This window comes from Helicoverpa armigera, chromosome 3 (genome assembly GCF_030705265.1).
Source record: "Helicoverpa armigera isolate CAAS_96S chromosome 3, ASM3070526v1, whole genome shotgun sequence".
NCBI lineage: Eukaryota > Metazoa > Arthropoda > Insecta > Lepidoptera > Noctuidae > Helicoverpa > Helicoverpa armigera.
In genome coordinates, this window is record NC_087122.1 from 6,777,434 (window position 1) to 6,800,290 (window position 22,857).

The following is a 22,857-nucleotide window of genomic DNA, read 5'->3' on the forward strand; positions in this document are numbered from 1 at the left end:
ATGGCGTAGACAGAAATGAGCGAACATCTTGCACGAGACGGCTTAGCTTAGTTCTGCTAAAAGCCCACTTAGAGATCTCTTCAGCTGCGGATTTGTACAGAGGGCTCTCCAAGTTTTCTCGAAATCTTTGGCCAATAAGTTATTTTGGGGTAGATGTAAGTAGTGATCGGAAACATGCTACGAGAAAAGTTTAATACTAATGGTTTTGTAATGGAATTTAATGACGACGTTTACGTGTACATATATAAAAGAGATGTTTTTAATTAAAACATGGATTGGCATTAGTCAGGATTGTGTAACGGCGAACACGATCATTACGGACATTAGAGCGGCGGTGGCGCAGGCGGGCGGTCGTCGGAACAAGTGCTCTCGGCTCCCCTCATCTTGGGCTCAGTTTGCTCATGCGAGCTCCAGTATTAAGGCACGAGAAATATGCCAGAATTTGAACAGGCGGCGCTCGCATGCGGCGCGAGTGTAACATTGCTGCGACTCGTTGTGGCATGTTATTGCAAACCCACATACGTGCTACTGCCGACTATCTGACATTTCATGCCGATGAACCGGCTACGTGCGCATACTTACACACATTTGCATAAAATAGGAAATCTTTTCGTCGAATTGCCTTGTGAATAAATTTTGAACATAGGAAACGTTTATTTGAATGTTTAACGTTCTCATACATATTAGTCAAGCATTATTCGAGGTTTCCTAAATATTAATGCTCTCATTATTTGAGTTATTAAAAAAATACACATGCATAAACATACATGTGAAACCAATTGGTGTTGTTCCTAATTGGGAGCCTTGCTACCCTAATCTTAAAGCAACCTATCACAAAAGAAGGTTGCTGCCGTTGCATCTTTATGTTACGGAATATGATCTTAACAAGCAAATAATGCCCCGTCGTTTCATGGCAATATTTCGCATGAGTCAATAATTCTAAAAAAATACGGACGAAAAGGCAAATCTTTTTAACCGATGCGGGAAACTAATGGCACAGGCGAGGCTTTCGGGGAAATCCGCTTCTTGTTGTCAATACAGGGCAACCGTGATGGCTCCCCCAGTTAAGCCTTTATTTCAGAAGCACGAGAACACTATCTCGGCTTTTATTGCGCCCGCACCGTAGACAGCTTCACAAGTAAGTAAATGCAATAAAATAAAAAGAAAAAAGTCGGCCAAACGGAAATCGATAGAAGTGCTATTGATGTTTAGCTGGGTTTACTTTTATCGTGTTATGCGTTGTTTAGCAATATTGTAGTATGGTGAAGGTCTCCATTCGAAATAATTACACGAACGCAGTAGTAGACATCGGAGCGTTTACCTACGAATTGGCTATTACTAACTAATCTACGTTTCTGGTTAACAGTGGGTGCGGGGAGTTTCAGTGGGAACCGAATGTAGCGTGCTCCCCCCGGCAGTGGGAGCGTGCGGTGTCGGCAGTTAGCCGGCGTCACCTTGCGGCTTATCGGCCGTCCGGTCACCGGGCGCCGGCTGTCGGGCTCGTCCGAGCTGCGCTTACCGGCTACCACTCACCCCGCCGGTAGCTGTATTACTCGTTACAGATATATTGCCTTACTTACACCAAATTGATGTCGTTAAGTTTAATCTTTCATCTAATGCCTCGAGTCTTAGTACTAACTCCAAATTATTAAATCCACAAATGAATATATCTTAAGTGGCTACGTAGTTGCTACGCCGTAGCTGGCGTAGCACTTGCGACATTTGCGTAGAATTCAACATTAAATGTTGATTTGATTTGACGAAAATTTTTATTTTTTTTTTTATTCAACATAACCTATTTTTTATTATCTATTCATAATAATCAATATTAATCTATAATAGGGAAATATTAAAACTAGGTATCAAAATATTCATCCGCATCGCTGTCAGCTGGGATCGTGCCCAAAAGGCTGGCTGCATTGCCACGCTGGATGGCAATGCATATCCTTTGACCGAGGTATAGGCCAGCCCTTTGGTCACGAGTGGACTCCACTAATCGCTTACTAATTTCTCGAAATAGTCTGTGGGCACTTGGGCCCCATGGTCCCAGGGTTTCAACCCCAAACGGCTCAAAAATGCAATTGCCGGTGAGGTTTACATATTTGTGCCGCTTGAGGTTTTCCGCGGCCGCAGCAGCTGCACCGACACAGCTCGCCGTACTGGGAAGGTGGGAAGGTGCAAGGGTGTCGACGCAGGTTGCGTCCCACACCAAAGACCTTCCCATCTTCCAAGGCATTATAGACATCCCGTCTGGTCTCTTGCCATCGTCGCGTGCCAAGCCTCTGGGTTCTAAAATGGCTGGCACTCCGGCGGTGACAAGAGCACGACGGATAATGTCATTTATGCTGGCGTGTCGTGCCATGCGACCAGCACTTTTGCTACAGGAAAGACCATGGTGCCCAAGGCGGTCCACAGATTCACCGCACTGGCAGCGATGCGGAGCCGCAGTGGGAGCGCCGAGGCGTAGGCATGTAGCGAGCCGGAATGTAGTGTCACCCAGCATGGTCCCAACGCTGGGTGACGGCAGTGCGTGAAGCCATAGCCCTGACTCCCACTCTCCCACAGCCAGTAGGCGGGCACGCTCAGCAGTATTGACAGATGTTTCAATTAGTTTATTTCTCGTCAATCTGCAGAGCGGCTCGTCCCACTGTCTCTGGGAAGCCGGGTTTTCAGGGAAGGCTGTGTTTGGGCAAGCCACTTTCCAGGCGTTCATGCCATCAGTCAGACACGGCACCTCAGAATCGACCAGTGAAGGGGCTAAAATTTTTCTGGTCAACTCCTTAGTGCCGCAGACCGAGGATAGGAACGCCGGTAGACTTAAACTGGAAATTTTGCGGACACCGAGGCCACCGAATCTGATCGGAAGGGTGGCTTGAAGCCACGCTCGGTCGTCCAAGGCCAAATTAAAATTTCACGAAAATTTTGATTCGATGGCATGAAGTCTCTAAAAACGAAAAGTTCAGATACTTTTAACATTTTAGTTTTTAAACCATCTCAGCCGCAAGAGCGAGGTGCAAACTCGGCGTAGAGGTTGTAAATCATATCTTCCTCCATTTATATGGACACTTTATTACGACGGCGCGTTCTAAATCAAATGATAAAATGCTTCTTATTTTATGTTTCCTTTCGCCGCTCCACGCATATTGTCGTCTATTCAGTGCGCCGCCGTCGCCTCCAACCTATCTAAGTGAAGCCCATTCAGAGATGTGATTTTGTGTTTGTGTGGGAGATAAACAAGGTTCCAAAGACAGCAGTCTGAGTCGTACATAATATATTAAGTGTAAGTCAACCTGTTGTAGTGTAGGTTATAAGATGAAGTGAAGTTACCTTATAAGAGCCGAGGTTCTTGACGGAGCAGGCGAGGCGCACGCTCCGGCCGGCCGGCACCGTCACGTTCTGAATGACATCCGTAAACTCGGGCTCCTCCACCACTGAAACAATAACCATTCATTTACTCAATTCTGTTCATGCGTGACCTATACACAAGTACCAACTAATATTTTATTACTATCGACCGACAGCTTGTCGTTTCGCAGTCGCGGCTTACTGCAAAGATATAAATTTAGATAAATTGAACTGATCTCCACTTAGTCTTATCACTCCGGCAAGATTTTCCAGTTATGAGGACATTTTTGTGTCAAGAGATACGATTTGTAATTCTCAAATTATCAAAGCAGAACGCTTTTAAACAAATTGAGTGGGCGATAAGGAATAATGTCGTCGTTTATCAAGCTCCAAGATAGATGGCCCTTGCTCTGCTCTGCCCATTTTAAATGCGTTTGTCTTCGACTTGCCAAATTGGCGTTCTTTGTTTTCTTCTTAAGTTCTTACTTTTATGTCGCTACACGAGGTGCGGAATAGTTAAGTATTTGATCGCTGCGGTGAAAATGTTAATACTGTTGGGAAAAAGCGGGAAGTGTTGAACTGTGCAAGGAGAAGGGGTTACACCGGGGTTGAATAAGCAAGTAAACATTTGTCATCCCGTGAGCGAGGCAGGAGTCTATGTAAAGAAAGGAGCGATGTCGTCTGCGACAACAGTATTGAGTCAGGGAACAGTCAAACGCTCGCATTCAGCGTGCTGTGTTTGATTAATGGTTGCTAATGTTTAATGTGGCGAATACAAAATTTTGAGTTGACAGTCGATGGGGTTTATTTAGCTGTGACGCAATGACTAACTGTTTTGTTTGAGCATCAACATGAATCGACGAGCCGGTCCGATTGGCCATGCCTTCACTCCGACGTGTCTGTGTACGTTTGTGTTTGGAGAATAAACTTGCTCAGCGGCAATAGTTAGTCTGGTCCCAAGTTGTTTACATATCACTACCGCATCCAGACTGACAATAGATTTATTTTATTCCGGTTTCAGTCCAACATGAAAACACATATTTCTTTTTGTAGACTTTAGGCACTCATATAAAGTCTTCTGTATACAGCTTATGCTTATCGTTAAAATTCTTATTGAATTTACTAATCATATAGCGCTTGCACTTAAATGTTTATTTGACTGAGACAAATATACTTGTTGAGTCCAATGCTCAGCTAAGTATCAGACGATCATCATGTACATCATACTGACCAAGCAAAACACTGGTTTGCATAGTTACACCTAATTTTCACCTTAATGTCTTGGACACACTAAGATTTAGTTAATAATATTACCATTGTTAAAATCACTCAATAAAGTTTAATTTAGCTAGGCGTACGCAGTCGCCACTGAGCTAACATTTAGATTGTACGTATATTTGTGTGCGAGCATGGCTAAGAGATACCCGACTGAAGATGAAAGCTCCGGTTGTTGCGTGTTTGCTCACCTGATCGTATTAGCTCTAAGCACGACGCTCCATTTTCTGCCCGGGTGCTCCTGACTCAACCGATGTAAATCGCGCATTAACATCTATAACGCACCCTATTAGCTGTGTATGCGTTTCTCTACGATAATTGCTAACAATGGATACAACTTTATTGGTCGGTATAGCACCGCGGGAACGATGACGCGTATTCGTTGCGTAACACCCTTCACGCCGGTAATTTGTGAAGTTCTACATTCGACATTCCAAACACGTCGTTAATTTTAAGATCGTTACGTTAGTCAATCACGAACCGACTTTCAGAATAATTGTGGAATCCGTCTAAATTAAAAATTATTGACGTGCTATTAGGCTTTCAGTTCACACACGCTATTAATCAATCTTGAAAATAAATCGTCTACAGCTAATAACCCCTTCCGACAATTTCCAATGGAAGTATCTACGCAGATCAATAATAGAGATTATTTCTAACAAACACATAGAATACGACAACGGCAGGCGTCAACGACCCAAACTGAGATTATGGGCCACGAGACAGTACAAAACAATAACATCCATAGAATGGCTTGAGGCATACCACATTTATGTAACATGCTAATAATGAGTCAACTTAACAGCATGTACGTTTAAGTTAATAAGGCTCTCGTACAGTCGAGGACTTCTATTTGTTTCAATAATACCGTACATTAAAATTAACAAGGGTAACGTTGGCAATAATCTTACATACCGCACGAGGCAGTGCGGCGCGTGCAAGGGTATTTAGGGGTTAATTAAGAAACCGCAGACAGCGGTGCGGGGGAGGGGGTAATCCCTTTGTCACCGATGGCAAGACGTTGTCTGTGCTACGGTTACACGTTAGTACTATTGTTGTGATTACAATGTAGCGACGTGTACACCTTGTCGATTAAATTCCTACACGATCCTGCAATAATTATCGAATTGTTGTTTGCATTTTCCTATAGACATGATATTTCATCAAACAATATGAATACAGGTGATATTATAAATAGTATTCCAGCGGCTGTTCACAAAATTATTATAAGAGATCAGATCAATATTTACTTTTTGTTTCATGTGAAAGCAATTGAAAACAATCAGAGTGAATTGAAAACTCTGTACACCTATTTGATAAAAATATTTGCTACCATTATAATATTAAAACTACTCGTTCGAATTGCAATTTACCAACAAGCATGTCAAATACGAGTGGCAATTCAAATAATTACGTCCGGGATTGGGTCGACTAAATATTCCAAAACTAATAATGAATGGGACCGCAGTCGTTCCTAACTCGAGAATAATCTCATATTAAAGCTGGCCCTTATGCAAATGAGAAGCGGTCAGTCGGAAGTCATCAGGCACGGACGGGCCGGCGCGGCACCGGAGCGGCACCGCAGCGGGCACGCCGCGACTCCGGCCCGCCGCAAATTGACAGGGCCCGCACCGCCAAATTGATTGCGGCTACGTAGACACCTCGTTATAATACTCGTGACACGCCATCGTGACAAATAGCCTATCGTTCTATGTTTTATCTGTTTTGAAACATCGCCTCCATTACTGACTTTCATATCAAACGTTTAGATGGAACTGAATATCAAAATAGCCTGTCGAAATAACAGGCTTCGGGATGGATGCCGAATGCACTTTTTTAGGTTTTCCAAATTGATAAGAATAGCGCTGGCTATTTTAGTACATATAAGCTACTAGCCTCTTTGTCTAAAATCTTGTCTGAGTATATTTTAAGTTAGAGTGTACTTACTGCTTTAAGCAGAACTCGTAGTTTAGCAGGTAGTACATATATTGATGGAGTGAGCATAGTGAACAATAATACTTTCAGTCAATATAGAAAAACCAAGTGTGACAGTTTGAAAACTGACCTACGAGACCCTAAGTATTTATAGAATGTCCGTAGATCAGATTAGTTTGAACAAAATCAATATTAAGTTTTGTTATGGTAAGTGCGGTTCTGTAGCCAAATATTTAAGTTTATACGTCCCTTGTCACAGATGTGGCTCGTAATATTCTCATATACGATCAAATTCTTTTAAGAGATCCGCAGATAAAGAACGTGGCGGCGGGTGTTTGGGTGGTTTCGGACTTTCACTTATTTGTATGCTTTACCCTTCGCCGGGACACGGACGTGACTATTCGAGATACATAAACCCTGAGTGAATACAGAAAATAGATATAAAGTAACATACATAATATTAGTTTTAGTAGACGGATTGTGGAAAAAATGATGTCGGTACAATTGGTAGTATTTGCTTTTATGTTGTTATTTTGTACAAGTGATTTGTTTTGATACAAAGCGCAATGTAACTGAAATAAACTGTACATCAATTGTAGATAAATCAACCTACAATTGAAATATTTATTTTTGCTTTTGGAAAGCCTACAAATAATTTCACGTAAAATGTGTATGGATTAACGCTGTACTGTATATCTATCAAACGATACAATAACAATGAAGCTTTCACTTGATTATGAAATATTTTTTTGAAGTAAAAAAACAGCTCCAAATACCTAGGCTATTCATGCTAGTTCTCAGAAAATTAATCTAATCAAACTGTCAACGTACGTTTTTTTCTTTCTTGAATAAACCTATTTGAATAATACCAGTGTTTGTGTTTTCTCCAACATCACACAGATGTTTTTGTAACGGTGCATATTTTGAAAATTCTTAAACAGTTTGAGCCTGTGAAGAAAGCTAAGGGTCGCGTCTAGCGGGAGACATAAAATAGATGCTATCAGAGGCATTAAATAAACGTGCCAGTGTCACATATTGTGTGCATAAAATAATGGCTCACATTCACACTTTACTGGATTGAGAATCACAAGTTTTATCGAAACATTATTTTCCACCAGAGTTTAATCTTTATTTATAAGTCTGAAGAAATAAACTAGAAACAACAATCTTAGAAAATGAAAAGTTAAAGAGGATGTTGCTAGAGGTAAAGATTTTTGCAAAGAGTCAACCTCTATTAAAATAGGCCTATTTATTGCCACCTGTCTGATTCATTTATTTGATTTGACCATGAGGTCAAACTGTACTAATCCGTACTCTTGATTTCGGTTTCAAGTAAAATGTTAACAAGCCACAGTACAGTAACGTAGACCTAAATCCCAAATATATCCACGTTATATGTGTAGTTTACAACAAACACACTTATTGACAGAACAATCGTTGGGTCATCGAGGGCAGGTCATGTGGCGGTCAGCTAAACGGAAGCACGGAAGCAGATGTTGACAGGTCGTGGGAAGCCGCCCCTTTCCCCGTACACCCCTTATCGCTCCCCCGCTAGCTGTCACCGGTGCTTGCTATTATACTAGAAACATCAGTTCAATCTACGTTCTAGTTGCCAAAGCATAAATATTAACTCTCAATATAAGTTTAACTAAATCCAGATTTTTATCACTTTACCCACACAGACATTTTGTGACAATATAAAAGGTAAGTACGGTAAAAATAAAATCCCAACTGATTAAAATAATGAAGTAAATTCAAAGCCAGTGCTGAAACTGAAAAGTATGTTGTAGGAAAACAAACTGTTCCACCGGCCACCGCAAGACCAGTGAGTCCATGAAATGCTGAATAAATGAAAATACCTCTCTTCATTTTAATTAAACTCGGACCGCTTTCATTGATTGGTAGCATTACCGAATTGATTGACTTTAATGATATGTATTGTTTTATTAGGTATACTCGTACTTACGAGATCTAAGTCACTCTGAAACTCATAATAATATTTGTTCACCTACTTCAGCCGGTAAGATGTTGTTTACATGTAAAACATCTTTATAATATTTGTAAGTTGGTAAGAGAGAAGCGCAAAACGTTTGCGTAATAAAGTTTCTTAAAGCTAATCACTAATTGAACAAGTGTTTCGGGCTGACGGCGTAAGTCGCGAGATCTAATTAAAGCACCTACCGCGGTGCGCCGCTCAACCCCAGTCGGAGCCTATTATCACGCCTCCGCCTCCTATTAGCATTGTCTCCTCGAGGGCGATACTTATCTTTATTTAAATTCACTTCTTGGTAATTGGGTTGACGAGTCGACAACGTGATTTGCATTGATGAAAATTGGCCAGTGTACCGGGCCCTCGTAACTTACTTCGTCGCCTAATTTGTTTTATTACGTTTGTAAAACGGAGACGATTTTATCGCTGACTCTATTTGTTTACATCTGGTAATGTATACGGAGGCAATAAACGATACACAAACACGAATCTGTATCGTGTTTATACTCTATGGTAGAAGTAAGTAAGAAGAGCACTTTTGAGGCCTAACAACTTGTCAGTTATCTGATATTCTTTGTGCGAGAGTTATTGCGCTCGTAATAAATTAGAAGGCATAGATGTCACTTGTAGCATTTTTGCTGGCAGCGCCGTACGAGCGCAGTCAAAGAGGATGCGCTTGGTTATTTCTCATTACGGCACACGCGATAAAATCACACAGAGTCGTTGCCTCATTAAAATCTTCTGGTGCGCGCATCTGTAAGCCTTTTGTGAAGGCGGGAGCGCGCCGCTCTTGACGCCTTTCGCGTGTCATTTCGGGTACAATGCCGCGCGGCGAGGGACGCGACGCTTGGCAATTTTTGCTCTGACATGCCAGCGTATGCTTTTTATCAGTTTATCGAGAAATATTTTATGCGGATACACTGTTATTATATTCTCCTCACGTTACATTCGTATTCTGTACTTGAATGACGTGTCATATCTACGGCGTCTAGTGTGCGCTATGGTTACATAATACATGCGTACATATGTTAATAAATTATATTTGTTAAATTACACGTCCTTTTTATATTTTGTCTAAGACATGATCTTGGTCGTATGTGTACGTGAAAGATCACGTTCTATGTAGCGGTAAGGGTAAAATGCAATTTTTGTACGGGAGTATCTACATATGAGAACACTGATGTTTCAACACATTGCATCTGAATCTCTGTAGTACTTAATATTAGGAAACTACTTAAAACTCATTTGTATGTAAATTTTTACAGGAGCTTAGTTACTAAAAATAAAATAAAGAACTAAATATTGTTGCTGTCATTCCTGTCGTTGAAACTATAATTAACTATTTCATTACAGCAGCGAGAGGTCTTCATTAAGGCCAAGTTCCGAGAAACAGTTCGTTGCAAACTGCACAGAAGCAACCGAGTTATTATAAAATAGAATTATAAGTTCGACTCAACTGTTGCTTATCTGATGTTATGAAATAAAATGTTCATTTGACCTTTATCTACGGGAATACTGTTACAGCTTCAAATGTCCGTGATAAATAAAGGTTAACTTTGAGAACGTTTTCTTAAAACAATAAGGTCAGGTCTTATTAATCGTATTCTACATTTGTCGGCAAACGCTCGTTTATTTAACTTTATAATAAACCTTTAATTGGTTCTAAAAGTTGGCGTGCAGCCAAGTAATAGTAAATTGCGTAGTTTGGCTCTAATAATACATAAATTAAAAGTTTCAGATAGTGAGAAGAGTTTAGAATTAAAGCGCACATTTAGGCACAATTTGGTACAATACGGTAGTTCAATATTTAACGTGTTTCACTTTGCATATTCACAAGGCGGTCGGGCGCCGGTTGCCGCTCGCCGCTCACCTACCGACTTGGAATGGTAATGCCGCCCATTAAGCGCGCACTGTGCGGTGCGCCCGCCCTTGTATCTCCGACTTATTACTTCATTTTTGAATTCCTATATTAGATCAGTTGTGAAATGATATCTGACTACTGTTACGTCACGGATTAAATTGCTACGGTATAAAATGATAATAACATTTCTGCAACGTTATTGGGGTATGTGAACTAAAATTGTCAGCTAGATAAGTTAGAATCCCGGTGTGTCATACTTATTTTTATAGAGCGTGTACCTCACGCGCTCTAGAGCACCAGGTGGTTGTCAACTGCACCAATAAAAATAACAGAACATTTTTTGTACTATATTCAAAAAATATTTTGAATGTAGTCGGGTATGTATTGATAGTAGTAAGCCGTATGTTTACAAATTGGCAATACAATATAACAGAATGGAGGGCACGTCGCCGTATCGCCGACGCAATGGATGCAGGTCACGAGCGCGAGCGCCCGCCGCCCGGCCGCGGCGCCCGGCGCTCTACGCAACGTAACATACGTACCTAGCGTATATAAAACATTTCTATTGCACTCAACCAATAAATTAATGTTACCCAATTAGTCTGTATCGGATATATTTTAAGAGCACCACTTCATTTTGTACGGTTGCGGTGAAATACATGTCTATCGTGCAGATAAATTGACAACCCTCGGTGTGTACAACAAAATTTTTACTTGAATTAGATTTTACATATTATGCCAAATTACTATCAACCTATTCGCCTAAAATCCATACTTAATACATAAATAATTACTTATCTATTTTAATTCAATGGATGCAAATAAAAACAAGCTTTGTGTTAAAAGGGAGACAATTGACGTAGGTTTTTAATTAGGTACTTCACCTCAATAGGAGGGTGAAGGGAACAAAGCGTTTGTGATATGAAATTTAGTAAAATTACCAGATTGAGTAGAATTTTATGAATAAGAAAAATATATGAAACAGTGGAATGATTATATCTTTTAAGTTTTTAAGAAGATATTAATAAATAAATTAATTTTCATTCATATTAAATAATACAAAATAAAATGTGGTTTCAAAGATGTCGACAGAGTTTTTCCATAACATTTTCCTGTAAGATCCTGCGGACGTTGTGAATTTTGCATTGCAATGCAGTGCACGGAAGTATGACGCAGCGTCTCTTAGGAATCAATGATCCTTCCCGCCAGCATATGTTTGTGTACCTATTCGCTCTGATTTCAGCCAGCTAACACAAAGAACTTACTGCTCCGGTCATCACAAATCACGGTCAACGCGAAACATGAGATATTTCGCTGAGATACAGTTTGTTGTCTGCAAGGAAGCTAATTGGCGTAGAAAGTTGTACGTTCATGTGATACGCATTGAATGGAGCGGAATATGATCGCGACGACAACACTGACTGAGCACTTTCTCCCTGCTCAATAAAGGGAATCTGTTGTGTGAGATACCTTTGATAGGCAAGCGTTCCGTTAGTATGTAGATGTATGCTTAGTGAGTGCAGTTACGTATTCTGTCGTCGGCAGCGGATCGTTATCTGTTTCCACTAAAGGAAACTGGCTTTTCCACGAAAGAACCACCCCAACGGTTTCAACGTCCCCCTTTCGCCCGACTCGACTTCTCGTTTTTGCGTTATTTCATTTTTCTTTGCTAACGTGCACCTGCTAGTTAGCTGCCTGAGGCTCTCATAGCTCCTGCAATGTTAGCTTCCCTCTTCCTCAGATCATGCGATAGATATAAATTGTATCTTAGCATTTAGAAAAAACACAACTAGATAACAGTTAATATTGTAGCAAGAAGTGACAACCTCTAAATAAAAATATTGTACGTGCTGAGCTTGAACACAAAGTGTAGTTACAGTAACACAAAACGCAGGGTCGGCTATGAAGTTTAATGTTAGATGTCACTACAAAGGATGGCGTTCTGAACAGCGCTAGAACAGTCTCCTTGATACATTTGTATTCCTTACAGACAAGTAATCAATATCCGTTGAACGGCGGGAGTACGGACAGAACTGTCCTATGTTCAACAATTTTTCTTTCAATATCTAACCAGACTAGTGTTCACACAGCACTCGGACACATTCTTTTTAGAACAACTCACGAATACGTGTAGTTATTTGCCGCGTTATATCAGATTTTTACCTTTAATTTTTATCAAATTGCAATTAAATTTTTTGTATCGTTATAAAAATAAAAATGAAAAGCAGTAAATCCCAATTTCGGTTACCAAATCGTAACAGAGAAAATTATTTTAATAATTTCGAAACTTATTTCTATCGATGCAAAAATACTGCCAACAACAGTACAATATGATACTCTAGGATCGCGAAAAAATAAAGCTGATGTGTACGGCGTCACGCGTGCGAAATAAAATAACAACGACAACATGGTGCGGATGGGGCTTGATACATATTTGAATACATTACCGAACACGCAGATAATGCCACCAACATGCCATACTTATTCATAACGCCTTCTCAAACTGTGAATGAATACAAATACACCGCCTCTCTTTTGTCTTTATAGACAGGCAGGACACAGAATTAACATGAGTTTATCCACAAATCTGGCAATATTTTTAACATCATCTACCAAAGCTGTGATATATTTTCGAGTATTGAACCAATAGATACTTATAAATATTCATAAATACAAGTGGAGTAAAACTGTTAACTATTCATATAATTTTATTCAGCATTCATTGAATAAAGTCACACGCTTTACTCAGCCTCTCAGAATATCAAACGACATATAAAAGTTAAATAGAATTCTAGGTAATTCAATAGAATAAACATTTCCTATAATAAGTGCTCTAGTACTTTCGCTGTAAATTCTTCTTGTATAAATTAATGTATGTTGCATTCAAAGAAGCCTGGAGTTATCGGAACACTTTGAGCTCGCAATCATTTCGTTCTCGTCGGTGCGCCATTGGTGATGCGCCAAACGTCTTCAATTACATCCCGAATGAATGGCTCGCTACTTGTTGGTCTCGTTAAAATCACTACGTACTGGAATCTAAGTGGGGAATATTAATTAACAAAGAACCAGTTATATCGCAGAAGTTATAGTTTATCGAGGTGGAGTCTTTACAGTAAAGTGCAATAGAAGAGGAACAGTAATTTAAAAGATCTTTGTTTGTAATACCTTACAAATCTGTGGATTTTTAGTAAATTGTCGGACTTACGAAAAGTAAATTAAATTATGAACATTTTTTTTAAAGTTCGTATTCGGAAAAATCTGAAAGCACGTTTCTTATTATATCTGAGTAATATTATGCAGGTTATGTTAGGTATTTATAAATTAACATTGGTAAATACTTAGTTACTATAGAAAGATTTTCGTACTATTTTTAAAGTACAAAAACATATTCTTAGCACTACTTCCAGTTCCATGTGTAATAAAATAGGATCAGTAGTAGCAATAGTTTTTATTGTGATACAGGACAGTGTTTGCATGTCTCGTACCCGGGCGGGAAGGCGTTCACAGTTCACGCTGATTTCCTGTAAACACATCTATTGTGACGCCGACACTCTCACACCCTTCTGAAGGGAAAATGTTCTGTATAATTATTTGTGTTGCGTTTTATTATGCGTGTTTAGCGATTCAATTTAATGGAAGAGAGCACGAGATAATTATCTTCACGACTTCAAAATTGACGATTTTTTTTTATAAGTAACAGCTCGTGTTTTTCTTTACTAGTTAAAGTTTTGCCCGTTTAATCTTCCTGATCCAGATGGATGCAATGAAATAAGTTTTGATTGCAGGTTATTTGGCTGAGCTTACGATCGTGAACCAAGTTGTCACAGACAGAAATTGTGATGAACAAACTTAACTTCAAATGAAAACCTAGAAATCTTAGCTACCGCAATGGAACCTAAATATAAACATCGATGTTGTTCTAATAAGTTTTAAAACTATTATAAGACACCAGAAATTAGTAAAGATTAATTAATTTAAATAAAATAATATTTATTCAGATATTGGGAAAGCAGCTCACGATTAGGTACTGTTTTAATTTTTAGCAACAAATAGTTACATACTCAATTTTTTTTACCACAAATGCATTTCTTTTGTTTTAAATCAAGTCCTCCTTGAAAAAACGAAGCTAGTTTTATAACTGGTTTGAATTTCCACGAACAATAAATGTTTCCTCAATGTCAACATCTAGATACAATTCAGCGATATTAATGGTTATAATTATGACATTATTAATTACACGCTATTCGTTGGTTAAGGTAATGAGGAGAGTATTAATTAACCGGTACAGTTAATTTAAACGAGTGAGATAAAATTGCTGAAATCAACAGTCAAAAACTTTATGACCGAAGTAAATAATTGCTTGTTTTTTAGGTACCTGCATTTACTACGAATCATTGTTTAAGATATTCCATTGACGATATTTGTGGGAAATTTCACTGTAGGTAAATAAGACTACATAAAAACACTCAATATTATAATTACAATAAGGTGTCTTTGTCTAAAGAATTAACTTATTTCAAATACTGATTTACTGTAGTACATATTTATAGCTCTTTATTAACCTTACAAACTACTTATTAACTTTATCATACAATTTGTAACAACAAAAAAAATAATGAATGCAATAAATCATTTGACAACCGTAACTCTATAAAATATGAATAAACATAACAAATATACGAGTCTGGCAGTAATTGATCAGTGAATTATCACTGGAAGTGGTTCAAGTGTATCAATGAGATAAACTCGAAGCTCGGAGATTAGACGGCGCTGTCACCTCGAGCCCTCGTCGAACTCGAGGGCCTCTCGAGACGAGCCCCGGCCCTCGCGACATTTGTGAGCAAACACGCTTCGCACAAAATATGCAGAACGCGCCCTCAAATTAAGTTTCACCTTCCTGAATGTACTTATGTTACTCAAAATAAACACCGAAATTAACACCACCTATAGCTGCTGCATTTGTTTTGCTGTTTTTATCCACTTTAATTAGGAAAATTTTGGAGTTTCGCAACGATGTTACAGTAAAATTCAGAGTTGTTTCTCAATTTTTGTATAAAATAAAATGATCTACCATTTACCGGAATAACGAATATAATATTTAGTAACATATGTGGAAGTAGATATTGACTTCGATGTCCCGTAAGAAGAACATATTACCTATCATGTAACCGGTCCACTATGTGCACCATATTATTACTTCATGACGTTTTAAAATTAACACGGATATAGGTGGGGGCTCGTGGACGTGTAATAAGAATTTGGGCTATTCAAAGCGAGGCGAATAATTAGAAATGTTCAGACGCAGAGTCCGCGAGTGATTGATGTAGTGGAAGTGGCTGCTATTGCCGTGCCTCTGCTCCCCCCCCCCACTCGCCGAGAGCCTCCAGCCCCCTCCCGTTGCGACAACTTGGAGACATTAAGAATATTTAAATTGTAAATTGCTCCCCTGCACTGAATACCTATTTACCAAAAGTTTGCCCTTTTATACAATCGCCGCTCAAACTTGCGAACGAGGTTAACATACATTTTATTCAAATAACAATATCATAATGCACGAGTTTCTGGTGAACTGAACGAAACAGGAATTTAAGTATCTACATGATTATGTGTGGTTGTGTACGGGATGGAACATACTCGTACACACACATGCGTACGTCGGTCTAGTGTTGAGCGCATAACATTCCACCGCCAGTGTGGCCCTTATTACAAACATACCGTTTCCAATGTATCTCTAACAGTTTGAAAATTATATGAATGTAGCATCCAAGTTATCCATTTTGGGTACGGTGTGAAGCCGAATACTTAATTTCATTTAAAGCAGAAGGTTGGCTCGAAAGTAAAAACAAGTTGGAACAAAATACACCTAATAAGTAATAGATTAGGTACTAAGTATGTGCTCGACTAATCTTGACCTATTTTATCTTTATGGCAAAACAACATTATCTGTAATACCTAAAACCTGTTGTGGACATATGGAACCATCGACTGAAAAACATCATGAAGGCCTGTGGGCTTACACTAAAAAAACTGAATATTTTAAAAGACTTAGTTGACATTTCCCTTAAAATCGATACCCTCTTAGAAAATATTATAACAAGGATAATATGAACCAAGTACAATAGGTCGATACTATAAGCATAACGATCCACTTAAGGGTTCCTAGAAAAATGATTTTAAGAGAGAAAACGCGCAAATGGAGCAAAAAGGCAACATTGTGATAACAATAAGGCTCGTAGATGGGCTCCTGTAACATGAATATAACAAACTAAAGAACCGGCTTGATTGAATCATCCGCTGTTCTTTGTCATAAATCCGACAACGGGCGGCCGTCTAACAATGCATCCTGAAATCGTTCCATTTCTCATTTTGTTACTCTCCCCTTTAATCTCGCATCCGTAGAAAAGTGGATCAACGTTGCAAAAGGGCATTGCAATGCAGACAGCAGACTTGCTCTGATTAATCTATTGTGAAAGTATTAGCCGATTTCACTCTCTTAATTAATTAAGCGGAAGAATATTACTTGTGTGGTCATTGGTTAGACTTTTAAAGCTACATGCTTTATTTTATGCCCTCGATGTTCTTTCTCCTTAAAATCGTTCGAACACGTTTCTCGGTAATCAAATAAAAATATTTTTATTGATCACGTGCTCTGAAGGAGTGCGACCACATTGAGCACAGATGCATAAAACTGTGATATTCACTGCTTAAATACGTTGTTAAACATTTATAAGGCTCATAAAATTCAGAGCGAGTGTTTTCACGACATAATGAGAGCAGATGGGCGTCCATTGACCAAAACAGTGTACCCCGTGGCCACTCGAGGCACCCCTGTCAGCCGCTCTGAGAAAAACAGGGTGGTTTTTATTTTCTCCGACTAATTTGAGGTTACTTTTGGGAAACAGGGGCCCCATTGGATTTCCCGGGCCAATCTGCCGTTTACGCAAGTGAATCTTAATAAGCAGTATAATAATAACGATTTTGGTTCCGTAATAGAATTATTCTTATATGTAGTCTACACAAAAAGTTTAGAAATATTTTGTTAGAATTATAATATTTGCTCATTGTCATTTTTAAGTAATAATTGATTTCTGATGATTTGCGATTTCTTCATTTATGAGTTTATTAAATTTTTCTTAGTAAGTAAGATCTGCTCTTGTGCAGACCATAAATTGAATAAGTAATCAGACGTATAAAATGCTGCATAATTTGCCATGTAAAGCGATGACGACAAAAACGCAAGATAAGTATAAAAACGCCTCATAAATAAAGCTGAGCAAAAGAAACATGGGAAAGCCACATAATTGTATAATTCCTGTTACCAGAGAGCAGAAAATCCGAGACAGCCGAGATTACAACCGTTAACCAACTGATCCCGGGACGGAAGAAAACAGAATGTCTCGCGACTTGGATAATGTTAAATTTATTGCAGCGCTAAAATGTTTACGGATATCGCGCGAAAACGAAACGCCCCGAGGACGGCGAGCTCTACTCACCCTTGTAAACACGTTTTATTGGCTTTATAATATGTTTTACGCGTGACGTTTTACAAACGATCCCCGAGGAGCGTCGAATTATTTTTACGGCACGTACTCGTACACCGCGCGAAAACACCGGAAAATTCAGTACACGAGGGATTTTGTAATTACACCTTTTAAACAAACAGTTTTTGTTCCATGATACGCAACGAAAACAGAATATGGGATTTCCAACATTTTAATTGTGCCAGCCGTTGAAAGTGTTTAAAATATTCGTGTAAAGAACTCTTTGTTCGGATGAATGATTAGTTTTTTCGACGATTCGGGCCCTTGCCAGACATGGGTGCTAATTTGTGAAATCACAGAGTGAAATATGTGTTGTATAGAGTGTGGAATGCGGCGCACTGGAACAATTGCACGCCCTAATACCAGTCAACCGCTTGATGAAGGTCCAGCCGCTCCCCGCGCGCCGCACCCCTCGCACCACTTCCTGTCAGCCCGACAGATACACCACCTACTAGCTACCTCATATACGTATACTGAAAAACTCTCCATCAGAAGTATTCGAACTGATAATTTTAAGTTTATCCGCTCAAACAATATGAAAAAGCCATTGAGACTGTCCTTCAGGAAAGAGTTTTAAAATTACCTACATTTCCTCAATGTCATAGTTAGAAACTTACATTTTGGAAGGTAGCCAACACATTTCACATATAAATGAATGAATGTATTGTAGCAAGACATTACCCAAAAATATATGGTATCCCCATATACCCTTCCATCCAAAGTTTTGCGGAACTCGCAGGAGTTCCGATATTAAAGGTAAAAAGCTGTTTATATAAATGCAAAACAGATCGGCAGCTTGTCAGATCGGCTCAGTGCAGATCCTACTGATCGAATATGGATTTAGAGTCGCCCCCATTCCGTCCGCTCAGCGACGCACCCTCCTGCCCTGCCGACGCAGTCGGACACCCGAAAAATAATCTTTCGCCGCCTTACACAACCGCGACAAATGTTTGACTGTCAATGTTATTGACATCCTCTTATTGGTATTTCCAAATATTATTTTAATCACAATTTTCTCTACATAGTTGATGGTGTCACAAATTCATCTTAAAAATAAATATATTTATGCTATACTAACATAATAAACAGGAAACCTTTTTTTTTGTTTATTTGAATGTATCCTAAAGACTCCGAAACAACTGAACCGATTTGAAAATTATCTCACTGTTAAAATGCTACACTAACCTTTCCTCAACCTAACCTATCCCCGAGTAACATAAGCTACATATATTTGGTCCGATTACGAGAAAAAGTTTCCCCGCGACACGGGTAAAGGCGCTTGGACACAGCTAGTTTTCAAAAAAGCGTCCTTATGCATAATATTTAGATCCAAAAGATAATAACAATATTTGAAATAAAATTGTTTCTAACAACGCAAGAAAAAAATTACCGTAACCAAAACATCTTGGTCGATTTCCTTATCATTCGATATACGTATTAGTGTTGAATGCGAATTTTCTTTCAATACGGTCGTACCTTCGTCCCTGGCTGCGGCTGGATCCAATCGGAGGGATATTAAAACTTTCCGCCCGCCGTGCTCCGGCCCTTTGTACTGCAGAGCGCCTGCGAGTCCGACTCGCCGCCGGCGACCGATCTCTGCTTCTTAAAAATGTACTGAACTAATTTGACTTCCTAAATGTACCTACCTTCGTACTTACAAAAAATATTGATGCTCTAACTATTTTCAGGAAGTAGGGCATTGAATGTACCTTAGTTTGATCACCGAACCGTTATTTTACAGAAAAAAATATATACTCAACTATAAAGAGTCCGGGCGGAATTTTAAAGAAGCTTTTTTGTTATTACGAGTATCTTTCCTAATTTGGCGCAGTGAAGCAAATGTGTTCCTTATTCAGCCTGCAGCGCATAAATAATTAAGAAAGCGTTCGACGCAGCCCACCCCGACTTCTCCCTGCTGAGTACTAATTAGAACTTTTATTCATTTCTTAAATTCAAATATCTGTGTTATATTATATAAGCAGTACACATTATAAGTTTACAGCTAGTGTGCTTACAGCTTTGGGTAGCCCATGCATTATTTTAATAATCTGAATAATTATGTGTATTCTATATCTATAGGTAATTATAACGACCATTTACAATCAGCACATAGTTCGAAGGAAAAATAATCGACAAATTAATAATAATATAAGCCATTTTTATACAAATGTCAAAAAATAAGGTATATTTCAGGGTAATAATTTTCTAAGAAAAGTTAGCGTAAATTCCTTTAACTTACGCGCATTTCCGAGAGAACTCAAGTAAGTTATAAAGTGAATGATTAGCTTTCGTGATAGTCGCTTTGCTTTGAGAACTATCTCAAATCCAGACGTTGCACACATTAACTAGTTTTGCGCGAACGAAGTCTGCCTCTTAATTTGTATTCGGCCCTCGGACCGCCGCGCCCCGGAGGAGCGGGCGTGTGCTCCTTTTGTAGCTTCAGAAACCAATTTGTATACCAGTAAGAAAATTAAAAACTTTCGGATGTTTTCCCAGTTACCTTCTTAACGCAATAAAAGCTTTTTTAACCAACTTGAAAAGAGTATTAGCAATTCGACAGGAACGTACGTGCACCCTTCAGATATCTGCGGCTAAGCGTGATGAGATGGGGAGTAATGACGGGGTTTGAAATTTTGAGTTATCTTGCTGAGGAAATGAATTTATTTTTATTAGTAATAGAAACAAAAGTTTTTTCTGTCAAAAGTTATACATTAAAGTGAGCGTTTTAGTTCGAAAATAATTAAGGTTTTACACGAAGAAATTAACATTTATAACATATCTAAAGTCAAAGAATTTTGGAATTAAACAGAAAGTGACATTAAGACAGATGTTAAGAGCCGGAACAATAATTAAGAGGCTGTCGGTTTGAAACCGCGTCGTCGTCGGCGAGATTTAATTAGTGAGCGAACAATCCACGGCGGGCGTGGGTGCGACCCGCCTCTTGTACTTTTGGACGCCGCACCGCGTCCCACCGAACCACGCCGCGCCGTGCCGAGCCGCGCCGCGCACTGACCCACACCACAAACGCTCATTTAAGTTTTATGAACTCGAAAATTCACGATACCCATATATAATAGTTATTACATCTATTCAACCGTATAAAAACAAAGATTTCTGACCTCTGGGCTGTCTACCCTCACACTGTTGTAAAAAGAAAATGAAGTTCTTAATCTTTTGAATCTCAACGGCAAATCGGTCTGGAAAAGGGTGACAGTGTAAAGGTCAACCCTTGAGAGATAGCTCTAAGAAGTCTCGATGTTCAAATGAAGATCAGATTCTTAGATTCGTATTTATAAAACCCAACGGTGTCAATATTGAATTATGAAGAGTTAGAAAAGCATTTGTAGATCCGCTCTTTTATACGCACTATTATATCAACACTGTGTAGTATCTAAATGTTGAATATTACTATGTATTTCGTAAGTCTCGCATTCTGCACTTTTTACATATACCTAGAACTAAATATAAAACTCATCGCAAGCTCCTTTTTTAGTGGACATGATGTAGCGGTTTCGAAAGACGTCGTATTGGAAGCTTGTCTTATTAAAATGTGATATGTTTCACAAAAAGAGTCCGATAATACGACACGTCTGGGACTACTGGCAAATCCGATTTCCCTATCTCCCCATATTTGTATTCGAAGCCCGATCCATCTAATATTTCCTTCCAACTCCGCCGACGCTATCTGCGTTCCTTCCTGACACTGAATCTAATCGGGATAGATATTAAAACTTTCCTTACAAGTGACTCGTTCTTTCCATTATATTACCAAAATTACATGAACCACGTTGTTGCTACTAACATGTTATAGAAAGGACTTCTATTTTAGTATACCATGATTTTATAAAAGTGCTGTATTTTCAAAACCACAGCATTCAAAGGAGAACTTACTTTTTATTCTATGTTAATGGATTAGCTAGCATCCGTAGGCCAAATAGAAAATAACAAGCGGTTTGAAGATACTTTTGTCAAATAAACACTCAAAGGACGAGGTTTTGATTAAATGAAGCGTCCGAGCTTAGAAATGCGAGGCGAGCAGGCAGACAATATTCCGTGTCTGTTCCCAGTACGTTGCGGTAGCTTAGCTTTGTGCGACTTTTCAACAGAAAGCAAAAAGAAAAAATGCTACTTTGATTTTATGACTTATGTAAAATAGTAAAAATTTTATTAACGTTGCGCTGTGCGTAAAACATGGATATTTCAGCTCATTCTACAGTCGGAGTATAATTAATTGTGTTTGTGTAAAGTTTACAAACATTGGCGTGATGTGGCTTGGGGCTATCCGCGAATATTTATTAACAAACTGATAAAATACTACAAGTAACAGATCAGAGTTGACTACTCAATTCAGGTACGAACTTATTGAAGATACTTTTCTACTTCCTTACGTGCTAGTGTTACTTTGTGTGAATATATCAGAATTAGCAAGATAAGACAAATAGATACACACATAAAAGTGTTGACAACACAGAAAACTTGCTAAGTGCCTCCATCGGCGGGTATACCGTCTTATCTAATTTATTTAACTGTTAGCGAAGCCACATCGAAAACAAGTTTCTTACGAAAGCTCATCTCCAAACAGTCATGTATATCTTGCAAATCTAATCGCAACTTTGTAAGAATACCAACATTTCTAATGCAAAATGAAACCTCTTCTGCCTATTGAATTTTTCAATACTCTTATTTTAGCTGTCTTTATGCCAAAATGTCGATAACGTGTAATTTTGTTCAGGAAGTACCACTAGCCACCCTCTCCGCCGCAAATTCCGACCGCAGGTTTTTTTATCCGGACTTCTTTCAAACGGACCCCTCTCCTTTTTGTAATCTTCCTGCCCTTTCAAAACAAGTTTGCAAAAATTACAAGACTGTAAAACCCGGATTAGCACAGACATCGGACAGACTATAGAAAC

The 22,857-nt window shown here is 38.9% G+C and overlaps 1 protein-coding gene across 1 annotated transcript in view; it reads right to left on the minus strand.

Moving 5' to 3' along the window:
• Positions 1-22,857, minus strand: part of LOC110374090 (lachesin) — a 64,076-nt gene that overhangs the window by 9,689 nt on the left and 31,530 nt on the right. Inside the window, exon 2 of the mRNA XM_021331670.3 lies at positions 3,328-3,431. Within this exon, the coding sequence (XP_021187345.3) occupies positions 3,328-3,431 (104 nt within the window). The remainder of the gene's footprint in view (positions 1-3,327; positions 3,432-22,857) is intronic.